Source organism: Chaetomium strumarium, assembly GCF_033439665.1.
Source record: "Chaetomium strumarium strain CBS 333.67 chromosome Unknown B0T15scaffold_3, whole genome shotgun sequence".
NCBI classification, from domain to species: domain Eukaryota; kingdom Fungi; phylum Ascomycota; class Sordariomycetes; order Sordariales; family Chaetomiaceae; genus Chaetomium; species Chaetomium strumarium.
Genome location: NW_026944431.1, coordinates 3,242,398 through 3,257,725, shown reverse-complemented (window position 1 = coordinate 3,257,725; position 15,328 = coordinate 3,242,398). Strand labels below are relative to the sequence as shown.

The 15,328-nt window shown below is 55.7% G+C and overlaps 4 protein-coding genes across 4 annotated transcripts; 1 reads left to right on the top strand and 3 right to left on the bottom strand.

The window, feature by feature from the left end:
• Positions 1–2,312: 2,312 nt before the first annotated feature.
• Positions 2,313–4,287, bottom strand: B0T15DRAFT_394531 (uncharacterized protein; the record flags this gene model as incomplete). Its single annotated transcript, XM_062864731.1, has 3 exons — positions 2,313–3,242; positions 3,304–4,038; positions 4,171–4,287. 3 exons carry the CDS (start codon positions 4,285–4,287, stop codon positions 2,313–2,315), a joined length of 1,782 nt encoding a protein of 593 aa, XP_062723092.1.
• Positions 4,288–8,522: 4,235 nt separating this feature from the next.
• B0T15DRAFT_393448 (SAC3/GANP/Nin1/mts3/eIF-3 p25 family-domain-containing protein) lies at positions 8,523–10,255 on the bottom strand (the record flags this gene model as incomplete). Its single annotated transcript, XM_062864686.1, has 3 exons — positions 8,523–8,736; positions 8,788–10,081; positions 10,180–10,255. 3 exons carry the CDS (start codon positions 10,253–10,255, stop codon positions 8,523–8,525), a joined length of 1,584 nt encoding a protein of 527 aa, XP_062723091.1.
• Positions 10,256–10,586: 331 nt separating this feature from the next.
• B0T15DRAFT_414387 (EAP30/Vps36 family-domain-containing protein) lies at positions 10,587–12,895 on the top strand. The gene is made up of 3 exons (XM_062865440.1): positions 10,587–10,879; positions 10,941–11,076; positions 11,141–12,895. Exons 1-3 carry the CDS (start codon positions 10,779–10,781, stop codon positions 12,863–12,865), a joined length of 1,962 nt encoding a protein of 653 aa, XP_062723090.1. The 5' UTR covers positions 10,587–10,778; the 3' UTR covers positions 12,866–12,895.
• A 138-nt stretch (positions 12,896–13,033) lies between these two features.
• B0T15DRAFT_173218 (uncharacterized protein) lies at positions 13,034–14,357 on the bottom strand. The gene is made up of 2 exons (XM_062862217.1): positions 13,970–14,357; positions 13,034–13,898 (listed from the first exon to the last, which is right to left on the bottom strand). The coding sequence occupies exons 1-2, from the start codon at positions 14,239–14,241 to the stop codon at positions 13,202–13,204; spliced, it is 969 nt and encodes a 322-aa protein (XP_062723089.1). The 5' UTR covers positions 14,242–14,357; the 3' UTR covers positions 13,034–13,201.
• Between the last annotated feature and the right edge of the window lie 971 nt (positions 14,358–15,328).

Here is a 15,328-nt window from a genome sequence, read left to right as displayed (position 1 = left end):
AGCGAAGGCCATCTTCACCCAGCTACCACGGTACAAGGATGAGAGCCCGCCGGAATTCTCGCCCGGATGGATCCACCGCTTCAAAAAGCGCTATGGCTTGCTGGTTAGACGCCAGCGCCGCCACGGCAGCATCCAGAACCCAGGCGAGGATATTCCCTACCTTGTTGATACTGTTTCGCGCTTAATGAACATCACCCCCGATGTCTCTCCGGCGGCCGTCCGTGACACGGTCCAGCGCGTCGTCGGCATAGAAGCGTCCCTTGCCGTCTGCGCCCGCGTGCGCGACGAGATCGTCCGTCGATTGGATAACGGACAGCCATCTCCAAACCAACACCCGAACGCAGTCCAACCTCCCGCCGGCGAGCCGCCCATGTACACCGACGAAGACCCGGAGCTAGCCTTACAAAACGCACTGCGCGTCCTTCAGCAGGAGGAGGCCGACGCCGAAGCACAAGCCGCAGCCGAGCGCGAGGCGCGCGATCGCTCCGAGCATGGACTTCCTCGACTGGGCGCCATCGCGGGCCAAGCATACGCGCAGCAGGCCGCCGCGGCTGCCAACGCCATCTCGACACCTGTCAGCGCAGCCAGGGCAAGCGTTGGGCCGCCACCAAGCGGAGCCACGAGTTCATCTCAGCCGCGCTTCATCCCGCCCACGCCCCAGCCTGCGGGGTCAGCGGGCAGCGTCAACGGGGAGGACCTGACCCTGACGCCGATCCCAAGCGGTGGGCCCGTATCGGCCACGGAGCGGCCTGTGCGTTGCCCGTATTGTCTCAATCAGAGAATGCTGAGGACGATCAAGGAGGCGGTGGAACACATGTCGACGCATGTCATCGTGTAAGGAGGAGGAGGAAGCGGGCGTGGGAGCGCGTGGTGAAAAGGGCAAGAAAAACAAAAGCACACCGTGGCCGTTACCTATGATGCGGTGTTACCCACTGTCGACGACGCAGAACTGGAAGGGGCGAAGGACTTTGTTCAAGCGGCTGGCCATCGAGGCGGGGGCCTAGTTCGGCGTCTTCCGCCGCCATACGCTTTCACTTGGAGGCTTCCCGGATAGCCTTGCTAGCCACACGACCTGTCATCCTTACACAATGAGCTAGCCGACTGTTCTCTACTCCTAGGCTGCCTTGGCGAACAACGAGGACGTCTTCCTCGCGGTTTCCATTGTGTGTGAACCCTCTTCCTCTGCAATCCGGGCTCATGATTACGGCTATGGCGAAGAACCCCGAGGGACTTTCCGAGCCTTTCCTATTTTCTTATTTTGGTGTACGGCTGTACGAAGGCGTTTAGGAGAAAAGGGCACAACCCTGGAACAGGACGGACTGGTTGGAATGGGGGTTGTTCCGATGCAATTGTTTCAGGGTACTTTTCGCGTTTTAGTTCCCAAGCGGTCATTCCATCTGGTCCTGTGTTTTCGGGACAGTGTAAGGTAGGCTGTACATGCAATATACCAGTTATGCCATTCATATGGTTGCACCCAGAGTGCTGCATCTGCGAGCCAGATATCTCCTTACCGATTATGATGTGGCCGTATTCTCGCGGCTTCTTCCTTTCTGCGAAACATATCCGGCGTTGAAAATGGTTCTGACAGCGTCCGTCGACGCGGGTGCGATTGTCATGGACATTGTAGCGGCTGCACTATTACGAAAGCAACGGATAACTAGGACATGTCATTTCTTCACAACCTCTCATTGCAGCAAAAGAAGTGCCTCACACGCTGACCCAACCCATTCATCCATCATAACCCTAAAATCATACCGCATCCCATCCAACAATCCGCACCCCAATGACTGTTGCAGTCCGAATGCCCTCCCCGACTATGTATTTAGACAGCATTTAGCAGACCTTAACCGTCCATCTTGCCCTTCGAGACATATACATCGTCCACTCATCAAGAAAGTCCATTTCCTCCATATCACCCTTGGATAAGGTCAGCCCACATCAGGCCCTGTCTTCCCCCCACCCCACCCCGGCGCCCTTCTTCTTACCCCAGCTGACATTCCGCCCTCAACCCCTCAGCGACACCTCGGACCAGCGTCAGCAGCACTCGTCCATCGGTATCTGCCCGTCGCCGGAAAGAGCCATTAGCGCCCGCCCCCTCCCCCCCTTCTCAGCCCTAGTCTCGCAGGAGCAGTGAATTGAAATGAAAGACGGAAACACCAGTCGCACAACGGCGAAGAGAAAGGACAGAAAGGCAAAGTCGGGTATACTTTGACAAGAACACAGAAAGCAACAAGGAGCACAAAATGGTTCATTCAAACCCGACACCAGTGGAAAATAAAAAATTGAGATGCTAGAATTTAAAAAGGCCGGTATCACTCGACATAAACGAGCAACTTCTCGTTGCGCTGCAGCGCCAGATCTAGATCATTGTTGCTCATCAAAGGCGGCTTGTCGCCAGTTTGCTCGTCTTTGTATGACAGCTGAGGCTCTTCGCCGGGGGGTATCTTGAGCCGGTCAACGACTTTGTCGTAGAGCTCCGGGAAGGAGATGTCCGAGGGGACCTTGATGGCGATGATGTCGCCGTTGTAGCTCAGCTTGACCTTCATCAGGGCGCCCTGTTGCTGCATACCGGGCGACAGTGATGATTGGGACGGCTGAGACAGAGATGATACCTGTCGGCTCATGGGTGGCTGCCCGCCACCGCCACTAACTTGTCGCGGGGGGTTGCCGTAAACAGCGTTGCTGCCGCCGGGATTCTGCCTGGAGGACTGGTGAGACGCACCATCGGCCGATGAATGCTGAGAGCCAGCGGACAGCCGGTACTCCTCCTCGAGCGCACTCGGGTCGATCTCGTAGTCGCCTTCCCTCGGTGCAAAGAACTGCTTCACCAGAGTGCATTGGGAAATCTTGGGCGGCTGTGTCAGCAGGCTCTTGACGTAGGCATCCAGGTTATGCCGCCGGCCTTCCGTGATTGCATCGGTCACGTAGTTGACGGGTCCGGGCATGTACGGCAGCGTCCGCTGCCCTTTTCCGGCGGTGCCGGCCTCGACCGGGAATTCTGAGAGAAGGGCGATCTGGAAGTCGTAAAAGTCTTCGTAGTATCGTGCCAGCTCCCATGTCCTGCCATCTTCAAGCTCCGCTTCGATGACAAACCAGTACTTGTCCTCCGCGAAGCAATATCTCGGAATGCGGGCTGAGACTGGTGCCAACAACTGGGAACTTGGTGAGGAAGAAGGTGAGGTTTGCTGGATCGCTGTGTGTTGTTGCCATGCCGGGTGCGCCTGCGCCTGCACCTGTGGCGGCTAACAGTAACTTGTCAGACAAGGAAAGATACTCGGAAAAGGCAGCCGAGGTCATGCTTACCATATTAGAGCCTGGACCTTGACTGACCCGGCCGCTGGGCGGCTGGATGCTCATCCGCTCCATGCCCTGCTCAAGTCCCTGCGGCGCTGCGGCACCAGTCTCAAACTTGCCAAGCGTGATGCTCGAGTTCTTGTAGTCGGCGGCCATCTTCTTCCATTCCTCCACCTTAGGAATACCGGCCTTCCGCACGGCTTCTTGGGGGTTCGCGACCGGGGTGTTGGTCGCCATATCTCGAATCTCGACAAAGGACACGGGAATCAACCCGGGGCCGCCCAGCCTCCCAATCGGTTTCGCCACGAACCACTCGGGATTCGACTGCGCAATCACAATGATGGCTTCGCCCGCCTTCGCTTCCAGCTCGTCACCCCTCTCAGCTTTGAAGTCGTAAACAACGACTCCATAGACCATCGCACCGGACTTCCCCGCCTTCGAGCTCTGCCGGTTCACGGCCGGTGGGGACGTGGCTGATGGTGCTTCGCCATAGCCGGAGTCGTGGTCGGGATGCTTGTTGGATCGTGCACTATCCGGTTGGGACTGGCCACTGTCGCGCTCGTTACGCCCGAGAGACTGGAACAAGCTCACGGGAACTAGGCCACGGGCGTCGGGCAGAGCGGGATTGCACGCCTCGTACCAATCTGGATCGTTTTCACGGCCGATGACATGGAAGAAATCCCCACGCGAGAAACTCAACTCCTGCGGGGTCTGCGCCGTGTAGTCGTAAAGTGCCCGGATAACCTGTTTCGCATCCGGGGTTAGTGATCCGCTGATACCAGCAGGGAATGGCATCAGCGCCACAAAGTGGAAGCTGCCTGCGCACGGCGGCCGCTCTTAAAGATGATATCATAAGTGACCGCGAGCAACACACACCTTCTTGGGGGGCACAATGGCGACTGCGGACTTTTGCGGAATGCTGATATGCGGCTTGTTTTTCTCGTCCGCTTTAATGGACCTCCTCCCTATCCGTAAAGCCTTGAGAACACGCATCGTGGTTAGCGAACGAACCGAAATTTGCGGGGCGATGTGTAGTGTAGAACAGCGCAGATAAAGGAAGAAGAAATCACAAGAGGGGAAGCGCGCAGCGGTTTGCGTTTGCAAGCGATGAAGGTATCGCAAAAAGCCATCGCGTAGGACAAGACAGGCCAGCTCCAGCTCGATTGGTGCCTTGCCCATGCAGAGGCTAACCGGCGAGCGTACGAAGAAAGCGCGATATTGGCTGGTCGAAGAGCTAGCCAGAATGACGTACCTTCATGGTGTCAGATCGAGCCCTCAGGGCGACTCAGATGCGAACTCGAAATCGCAGGGCAAGACACGACACGGGAGACGGATGGAAAACTGCTCTCTTCGGCCGACACCTTCTGCGTCACGCGAGCTTGACGGCTTTTGGATCGGTGTAACAAATCGAGTTGCGCAGTCTTACTTTTGCCGCTAAGAGGGGTGACTGGGTGGCTTTTTCCCTCGTCTTGCGTGCTCGCAATTGGGTGCTCTCGAAGGCCAGGAAACAGAGGTTGCTGTCGTACCAGAGAGCGTGATGTTGGCAATGACCTCGGCTCGGTGACTCGATAACTTCGAGCGGTCGAATATTCCAGCACGGAGTTTGTCGGCTTTGCTGACACCACTGGAAATGTGTGTTGGTTCTCGTTGCCTGCAAGCGATCGTTTTGGCCGTTCTGTGCCTTTGTTGTCGACTCGTTCGGGTTAGTCTCCGAACTCGCGAAACCTCGCCCTTCTCCTTTGTTCAGCCGCACGCTTCAGCCTTCCGATTTGTCGGGTTGGTCGCTGTCGCAGTGTTGGCAAGGAGTAGATTGTCGTAGGCGGACGACGGGATTGCACAGAATGTGGGCGGCGGGGAGAGGCAGCCAGGGGTAGCGATTCGGTAAAGTGCCCCTTAAAGGAAAACGGCTGGAACTCTGGGGACTTGGGAGCCAGGACTGGGGTGGGCGCACGAGTCCAGGAAGGTGGTCGATGGCTGTCAGTGAGGGGCTTGGAGCAACGGGCAGGATTGGCGCGGCCGAAGTTGGATGCGGGCTAAATTGGCAGCAGAACAGGGGTGTTCACAGGCCGGCCCGCTTCAGTTGGGTCTGGTTCAAGTGCAGTTGGCCGAGTCAACATCGGTTGATGAGAAGGACCCGACGGACGGAAAACGAAAAACGTCATACAGATGCTGATACACAGTACCTACTGTACGGTGGAAGTTATGGATCTCGTGTCTACATTAAACTGTGAGTCACATGCCCGAAGTACAATACAGATGCACAGAGTCCCCAGTTGTTTGGGTTACAGGCGCGGGACCTTGGAATATCTCCGGCCCACCCAATGCATCGGCAATGCCCGTTTGCTGCAGAGGAATACCCGACGTACGGAGGTATCGCGAAGCGTTGATCTTGAGAAGATGGCAACTTGGAAATTGAGCTATTCCCATATAGATATATACATATACTAAGTCTAGTCGTCCAGCTGACGTTTCCAATGTAAATCTTATCGGTATCTCCATGCTAGAGCAGGCTCTTTTACAACTCTTCAAAGCCACTCGGAGTGGGATTTAACCCCAGCAATAGTATCTGAAGACGATCAGAGCGTCGGCATATTTCGTACGGATACATACAACGCTATAATAATAAGCCTGTTAGAAGAACCTCCGCTGGCATTCTTGCCGCCTCAAACCTGCAATATTTGCGAGCGCCTCAATCGCCGGTTGCCTGTCCTTGCCCGGTAGTTGAGACTCGCAGCATCTGAGGTGTAACAACCCCCTAACAGCTAACTGTCATATTGGGTCTGAGATTGATGAGAATGGACAGCCCATCTGAGATAGATGTAGGGGTTCTTCTCGTGCTGCCCTCAGACTCCTGACGACTCCATATCACTCTCAACTCCTATCCGCAATTGTGATCGTTATCGATACGAGATGGCGCCCCAGTCTTTCGTCGGTGGGTTTCCATCAACTTATGCTCATCTTCCACTACGGCCTGGTCTCGGTACTCCCTCCATCATAGCTCATTTCGTTTTGGGCTGTATTGTACCGACGCAAGAGATTTCTGGGTGAGCTTCCTGAAGGTGTGCTTCCCAGAACCGGTGGCATCGGCTTCTGCCACGTCCACGGTCTTCAATTTTCCATTGTTATCCTCCCTCCAGCCACGGTTCAGTCACTCCGGTTCTTTAGCAACTAGGCCGGTGCCTAGATCCTTCAATAGTGCGGCATTATGCATAACCAATCCGTAGGAGATTCTGGTCAATATCCTTGGCATCCTGCAGTGCCTGTCCTGCAGTGAGACAACCCTGCATTGCTGGCCGCTTCGGCCCTGGCGATCACCGGTTCTTGACCACAGCATTTTCTGCATGAACCTACAACGTTCGTCAAATGGGACGCCATGATAATACAAAGTAGCACCGAAGTGTGCCACCTAGTAGGTCAGCTTTTATCGCGTTCTCCTGTGCCAAACAAGCCCACCATGTTACATAAATAACGTACATTAGTACCTGGTATACCTGAGTACATCGGTTATGGGCACTGCAGGTACAGACAATCGAGCCCTTCCATTCATCAACTCTTCGAGGCTGGCAGGCAGTTAGCGCCCGCTGCATCTACGGAACCGTACTACTTGGCGCGCGCACGGCCAGGAACTTTGATTTGCTGACCTGAGCTTCTCACCAACTAATAATCTTGTTGTAAGAACTCAGGGCTTGAGGTCTTGTATCTCCATGGGAGGGGGATGACGATCCTCGACCTTACCGGGGCCCAATGTACATAACACAATCGGCATTACACCGTGAACCACCCGCTTCATGCACATTCTGGCGCCTCATCCATCTGCTTGCAGCGGGGTTCGTTACCAAGTTGCTTTTTCTATACAGCGCTCCAGTGGCCCGCGAGGCGCGGGTACGGCTAACCCCCGCGATGACGTCGTCCGAGCATCTCAACAGGCTCTCAGCATCCGTCAGGATCCTTATCCCCCTTCTCACATTGAGTCCATCACGTACTGTAGACACTCGGGCCTTGCCGATACGTTTGCCATGGCACGGTACCTAGTTTGGCAATCCAGTCCGCTCAGAAGCAACGCGCAGCAAAAGCAGCCGGAAAAAGAAAGCTTCCAAATTCCAACCAACTCGCAACATCATGCCCCCTCCGGATCACACAGCTCCCGATGCGCAGCCCACCAACACATGAAACACCTAGCCACCATGTCCACGGGTAGGCGAAAGCCCAGCCTGAAACGAACTACCTTCGGCGGGTGCATGAACTACTACCAATTTACCACAGTAAGCTTACAACTCGTGCCTTGACACCCAGACACCAACCAGCCCTCGCGAGATCCAACTTTTGGGTCCCATCTACGTAACACGTCAGGAGACAAACACCTGCCATATTTGCGCTAGACAGCTCTTCTGCGTGTGACAGGAGTACACAATCACGTGCCGTTGTCCATCCAACGAGTCTCACCCATCAGTACTACTGTAGGTAGACTCAAATCAGACTCCATGAATGAGTAGATCCTACGGTTTTTACGGGCCCCATAGAAAGGGTCAACTATGTTGCTTTTGAAATACAAAAGGCTGAGTGAGTACAGCCACAGCAAGCCACCAGATGCTGAACGCCAGAACCGCTCTAGCTCGTAACCTGGGAAGGTGTAGTGAGCCCGATCCGTCGACTAACTAATCCAAATGCTCCGCCTCTCGTCATGGGTATCATGCTGGTAACGGAAGTCCGTCCGATGGCGAAAAACAGAAAGGTGCCGCTACCGACAAACTCGGGATTCGAGGTGGCGATATGCCCTGGATGCGAACTTCCGTCGCAGCAGACTACTCCTCATGGCGGAAACTCGTCCATTGCCCTCATCGGGGTCGGCCTCTGGGGCATGATCCGCAACCAGGGTATGACCAAGTCTTGATTCCGTTTCGGCTTCTTGGAGCCGACAGGGAACCCAGCTTGCCCAGCCTTCCTGGAAGCGCTCGACGTTGGGTAGCGGGAAGTCGGTAATATGTATCAGAACAGAGCACTTCAGGGCCGAGAAAACGGGAAAGGGTTGGTGACAGTGTCGTCAAGCGCAGAGATCTCCAACAAGGCTTGTCGCCCTGCCGATGCGACGGAAACCCAGAAAAGAGGTGTCGGTGTGGCTAGCAAACCCACTGGGTGAAGCGAGAAACGATTACGCGGAAAGAGGAGAAGAAGGGTTTGCGCGGATGCGACAGGTGGGAGGCACCAATGGCGTGAACGAGGTACGTAGATCAGATCTGGCCTTTGATGTCGACGCGCGAGAAGGCTGCAGTGCGAGGGCCTTCAAACGTCTGGCCCGCTTTAGCAGTCAGGAACACGATGGTGTTGTTGCGCTCTTCGAGGAGGTCCTGGCCGCCATGGTCAATGATGAACTGTGCCGCCTCCATATCAGATTCGAAGTAGAGCTCTTCGGTAACGAAGCGTAGCGGCACGTCTGGTTTGTACCTGAGGCAGAGTTAGCAACTTGTACGCACCGAGAGGACTAGGAAGACCAACGCCCTGCAGATATTACACAACGCAGCTAAACGCTCTCGGCCGACAAACATGTCCATGAGATATGCGCCCATGTTGGGCGTCTCGTTGTAGAGCTGGAAGAATCTGTGGTAGTTGCCTAAGGCCAAGGCGGAACGCACGTCTAGGGCGTGCTTGATGGCCTTGTCCGTCTTTTCTGCAGCAGTTAGATCGGCCAGAGCGTTATTCAGCTCTGTGCGGTTCGCTGTGTGGATGTAATACAAGATTCGATACGCCTTGAACTCATTGGCCTTGCCTTTCAGACCCAGCTTGTACAGCGCCTTGAGCTGGGTCTGGCACTGATTGTACTCACCGAGATCCCCCTTTTCCAACGCAATTCGGGCATGAATTTCATACACCTCAACGGTGAAGTCATCCCGAATACGCTGGACTGTGAGATCCTGTCTCATGGACTTGAACTGGTCGCAAATGTACGAGTAATTCTGATCCTTCTTCCACCTCTTTTTGAGGAGCTCCAGCGTCTGGCGCAAGATGTGCGGAGGACGGACTTGAGAAGGCTTTGGAGCCGCGGTGAGGCGGAGATAGCGCTTCTCCAGATCTTGGCAAGTCCCAACAACCGGACCCTCGGAGGGTGGAGGAGTGTCTTCACGAAAGGTCTTGTACTCTCCGTCGGTGCGTTTCTGGCGCTTGTCCGCTCTGTTGAACTTACTTGTTTGTTTCGGGAGAAGCTCGTCGCTGGGCTGACGTTTGTCAGACGAGAAGGAGACACGGTCCTCAAGGCGGCCCGGCCCATTGCGCCAAGGCGGGGAGGTCGATGAAGGAGCTGCCGGGTCTGTCAGATCCCAAGACTTCCTCTTCTTGGACACAGCGCTGGTGCCAGGGACCGGAGATGGGGTCTGGGCCTGTGGCTTCGAGTGGAGAGGAAGCAACGATCGCGCGCGTTCCTCGCGGATCATGTGCTGAGGAAGTGGCATGGTGTTCCAGTCGAGCGAATACATGACGCCGTTCTCGTGGGCTTGGGTAATTGTGTGCTTGAGCTTGGCTTCCATTTCCTGCCTCGGGACGCTCGGATCTATATTGGCAGGCATGAAAGATCGCTGGACGTATCGGCGAACCGACTCTGGCCAGTCGATCTTTGTCTTAGCCTGCTCCTGGGCTGCAGGGGGCGCGGCAGTCACGTTCGGTGCAATATTAGCTGTGTTGGGCGGCGAAAGGGATTGGGAGTGGCCGTAAGCATGTGCGATGGGGTAGGGAGGTTGCGGGGTGGAGTAGGACTGGCCGAACGACTGTCGGACCTGAACCGTTGTGTAGGCGGGAGCTGTAGAGAGCCAGTCAGTAACGGTTGCCCCGGCTAGGGTTGCAAAACGGAGATGTGCTCAAATACACAAGTCGATGTGTTACGCGGCGCCGACTCACCAGAATAAGAAGCTGTGTACCCATTCGATGGCTGAGCGCCCGAAGGCGGTGGGGCGGCTGGCCAAGTCGGCATCATGCTGCTTGTGTTCATGGTCATCAGGAAGGGAAATCAGAAATGTGCTGCTTCATGAAGCGTTTCCAATTTCAAGGAATCGCTATTTTGGCACGCGTAGTTTTCAGGACAATGCTGTGGAATTTTCAGTGATGGAACTGAATCAGGGCCCGGGGAGACTTGAGGTGGTGAGGAGATGGGATGGATGGAATGAAAGGGCAGTGGGCAAAAGAACCTGGAAGTGTGGGAACGTGCCACCAATCACGGGAAATAGGGGTCTGTGCGTGGGGCTGGAGTGTGTTTTCGGCTTGGCGCTTCCTACTGTGTATTTCGATAAACAAGGCCACGGCTCACACGCTTATTGAGATATTCTAGAAAGCGCCAATATTAGATGCTGGAGCCCTGCTTGGTCCTCCCTACGTCAACCCTTTTGAGGTCCGAATTCATGAAGGCACTCACAAGGCCGGCATGCCACGCTGTGGAAATCTCATCCAAGCAAGGTGACGTCTTTCACGACCCCGGGACAGACTGTGCCCAACTATGACGGATGTTTCTAAAGCACATCGACTTGACCACCGCTCTGCGGCCCTCGTACCTGCCCGATGAGGACCTGCTCTACGTTCAAGACAATGTGGGGCTATATGAAGGGTGAGTATCTGGCGTTAAGTAGACGGTCAACAATCCCAGGCTAATGCGATTCCGTGTCTAGGAAATACAAGCTCCCCAATCAGCAGAATGGTCAGATCTATCTGACTTCACATCGCATATGTTACGTGGACAAGGCCGAGCCGAGAAAGTACTCGGTCGCCTTGGATCTCAAAGATGTGGAGCGCTATGAGTTCTATGTACGTCTTGGGATGCGGGTTGGACTATTTGATTCTCGGGATGCCTACTGAGATTGTGTTCTAGGGTGGCTTTCTCAAGTCGTCGCCCAAAGTTACGCTGATCCCAAAGGCGACAAAGCGAGCCCCCCTACAGCCCCGCTCCCCCGGGCTCGCTGGCCCCGCTTCACGGAGCAGCACATCCTCTCCGGCTACGCAGGTTGAGGGGGGTCTCCGTGCATTACCGGTTGAGTCTCCGCCGACGAGTAATGCGACATGGGTGTGCACGATCTGCAGTTTCTCAAACCCTGTGCCCTCCAACTTCGATCCAACCACCGCGAATGCGCACACGCCACTTCCCCCATGCCTTGCCTGCGGTATCAAGCCGACTCTTACGCATGTCTTGAAGGCAACCATCTCTAATGTGGCGAGCAGGCAGCCTGGTACTCCGGCGTTGCACACTCCACTGCCAGTCAGACCGAGACTGGCCACAGAGTTCTCCGCGACACGGGGTAGCTCATCCCCGTTCATCCAGGCTCAGGGCGCTTCACCTCAGAGCTCCGACCTGGATGCATCATTTCAGTGTCCGCGATGCACCTTCCTCAATCATCCCTCGCTCCTGTCCTGTGAAATGTGCGGAGGGCCGCTCATCTCGCAGGACCTGCCCGCTGAGCTCACTCAGCAGACCCGGCCTCACACAGAATCTCCGGGCCCAATCCTCAACTCCTTTGGTACCGTTCCCTCGGGCGTGGAAAACTCTGACAGCGTCAAGATCTCGTTCCGTGGAGGAGGTGACAAGATCTTCTACGAAAGACTCAAAGGCTCCATGACGCAGCGGAAATGGCTTCTCCAGGGGGCGCCCCCGATCCCCAAGGCCTCTCGTACCCGCGACTCCCTCGGCAACAGTTCTAACCCGTCCGCAACCACCGACGCCGCCCGAGACCGTCCAAAACTGGGCGGCATTGCCGGCCTTGAACACCACAGCCAAGCTATGCGCAAGAACAACGAGCTCGTAATCGGATCTGCTTTCGAGGACCTCGAAGCGCTGATGGCATCGGCCAAAGAAATTGTCGCGCTTGCAGAAACCTTCGCGCGCCAGGTCAAGGGGGCGTCTGGTGCCTCCAGCGCAAGCGAGAACGCCCTCCTCGCCGACTCGGTTTCCCAGCTCGGGTTGATCACCACCAAAGACATTGTGGGCAGCAGCAGCAGCGCCAGCGGAAGTGACTCCCTGTACCTGTCCGAGCTGGCACGCACGCTAGCCGAGTTTCTGACGGATGACCGGAGGGGTGTGCTGAAAAGGGCTGGGGGGATCATCTCGCTCGTCGATCTGTGGGCCATGTTTAACCGCGCTCGAGGAGGGGTTGAGCTCGTCAGTCCAGCCGACTTTGAGAAGGCGGCGAACCTATGGGAGAAGCTCGGGCTTCCAGTGCGGCTGAGGACGTTCAAGTCGGGTGTGAAGGTGGTGCAGAGCCGTGATCGCACTGATGAAACGACCGTCAAGGCGCTCCTTGCCTGGCTGAGGGATTTGCACGAGTTCCCGCCCGAAAGGGAAGTGCCGTGGGACTGGCGCAGGTTTGGGCGCGGCGTCACGGCCAGGGATGCTGCTGAGAGGTTCGGCTGGAGCATTGGCGTGGCGGAGGAAGAGCTTGAGATGGCCGAGGAGAGGGGCGTGCTGTGCCGAGAGGAAGGCATTGAGGGATTGAAGTTCTGGGAGAACTTCATCGACACCGGAGAGGGTAAGGGATACAAGGACCCGAAGATCGTGGAGGCAGAGAGATTAGTAAAGGTGTTGAAGGAGGCAGGCTTCGTCTAAATACTCTGGACCACGGGATTGATAGAAGCTTCTTGGATTATCTGAGTAGAGAGGGATAGCTAAAGCACCTGCCATTAGATGTCCTGTCCACGTGCAACCTTTTGAGTCCGGGGTTCATACACCGACCCTGAAACGAACTTTACATCATACCTATCATTTCCGCCCTCTAGATGGTCTACCAGAACACGTCCATCTCGCGACCCAGTGGTATCAACGTCGATGAAACACTCAAACCGCCTGCCCAAACGCCCGCCGGATTAGAGAACAAACATAACACCAGCTGACAAGCATATACAGAGAATGAGTAAACAATAAACGAAGAACCAACACAGGTTCTCAGACCAACCTCTCCATCAAGCTCCTTCTCACTTTAAGGTTGACCACGCCTCCAACACCGAAAGCCGGCACGATGCGACATATCCGCGCAGCCGTACTCACGGCCCAGTTCTTGCGCACCGCCCGCCACCTCTCCCTCCACCCCTCTATCCCGGGCCGGTTATAGATATCCAAGCCCAGCAAATGCACCGGCGTGCTGACCAACTGCACCGCGGCAGGGGCAGCAAACTGCGCCATGGTCAGGCCCGACACGTACCGCTGCACCTCGTCGCCCACCCGGCGCGACAGCACGGGGCCCAGCAGCGGCGGCACGTTGAACGACGCAAAGATGGTCAGGCAGTCCCGCGCCGCAAACAGCATGTAGCTCGGCAGGGTGACGGGCCGCGGGGTGATGCCCGGCGGGCCGAACAGGCGCACAAACACCTGGTCCTTGTAGATGCACAGCCCGATGTTGGCGGCGGAAGAGGCGGCGAACTTGGCGGTGCCCGAGGTGACGTGGGTCGCGGGGAGCGAGCGAACGGTGGAGGTCGCTGTGTCGAGGGCGTTGGCGGTCAGGTAGGTGCCGCCGTAGAGGGCGAAGATGAGCGCGAAGGGCTTGGAGAGGATGGTGCGGTGCGGTTGGAGGAGGAGGGATCGGAAGGAGGACTTGAGCGAGGCGACGAGGGAGCGGCGGCCTGAGGCGTTCTCCATTATGGACCTGGGAGACAGAGGAGGAAAGTTAGTTTGGGCGGGGCCGGCTGAGCGTGGGACGGGTGGGACAAAACATGCCGGTCAATGATGGATATTATGGGGGCGATGAGCACGGCGGCCGAGGCGGCGCTGATGGCGTCGGCACCGAGTCGCAAGGCGAGGTTCTTGGTGTTCCATTTCCCGGCCTGACTGGTTCCCGCTTCCGGCTGCACGGTAAGTGTTGAGGCCGAAAATGTCCGGGGTGGCGCAGGTGGTGTTGTCGTCGTCAAGGAGGAAGGCTTCACGGCGGCCAATTGGAGTTGAGATGGTCCTCCAGGAGCCTCCAAGCTGCCCATAGTGTTGTCCTTCATTTCCGCCCTTCCTTGGCTCCTACCAAAAAGGGCGCTTGAGTTAGGAATAACCGGAGACTTCGAACAGCACCGATTATGTGCGCGCAAGCAAGACACACCACCCAGCAGGGGTTTGCGCCGACTGAGCCAGGAGTTAGGAGGAACGGCCAATTTTGGACGCCTGTGAAGAGATTTCTCTGGCGACGATTAAGCTGTCATCGGGCACGAGTTTGCGCATCCATTCTGCTCGCCAACTACAAAGCGGTGAGCAGCACTCCTTTGCGACGAACGCTGATAAATCGAGCTGCGGGAGTCAGCTTGGGATGGCGTGTAAGCTTTAGCGCGGCATGGTTCGGTGCAGCTATTGCCGAAATCGGAGATTTTGTGTGACTGACATCAGCCATACATCCTAGCATTGTTTTTGGTGACAAGTAACATTAACGTTATCACACATGATCAGACGAATGTGCCGAGATGCTTAGCCTTTAGGCAGGTTCCTATAAACAAGTTCAAATTATAGACTACCTAAAGTCAAGAACCTAGACCTCTAACGATAAAGTACCTGGTAGGTACTGAAAAGCCCCTTCATGTTGAACTCTGATGAGGCATCACCAGACTCCAGCTTAACCTTCTTCAAGCCTCCGCTTCACAACCAAACGATCTAGCATTGAGTCACGTTGTGTCAGGTATCTTATGATAATGACCTACAATGGAAAAGATTTGAAATCAAACACTTAATCAATTCATCCCTTTCACATGTAGCATGCTGCCGCTATCAACTTGCTCAAGATTTGCCGTCGTCACTTCACTAGATAAGGGGATTCCTGTTCTCACATTTGCTCTGTCGTCAGGCTCAGGGTGTGTTACTTTTGGCTCACTGTCAGACGTAAGTGTTTGATATGATCTGAAACTGGAAATGTTGAACCGTCAGGTTTGATCATTTACCATACGTACCTACGGTCCTACCCTTTGTGAAGCATGGCGAATTGGCATGTATGTACGATGTGCCAACTGTCAAGGTTGCAGTTGCGTTGCGATCTAACCGTCTGTTCAAATTGACCTATATTGAAGCAACGCTTGCCTCCTGAAGAGATGCTCTTGCCAGGTT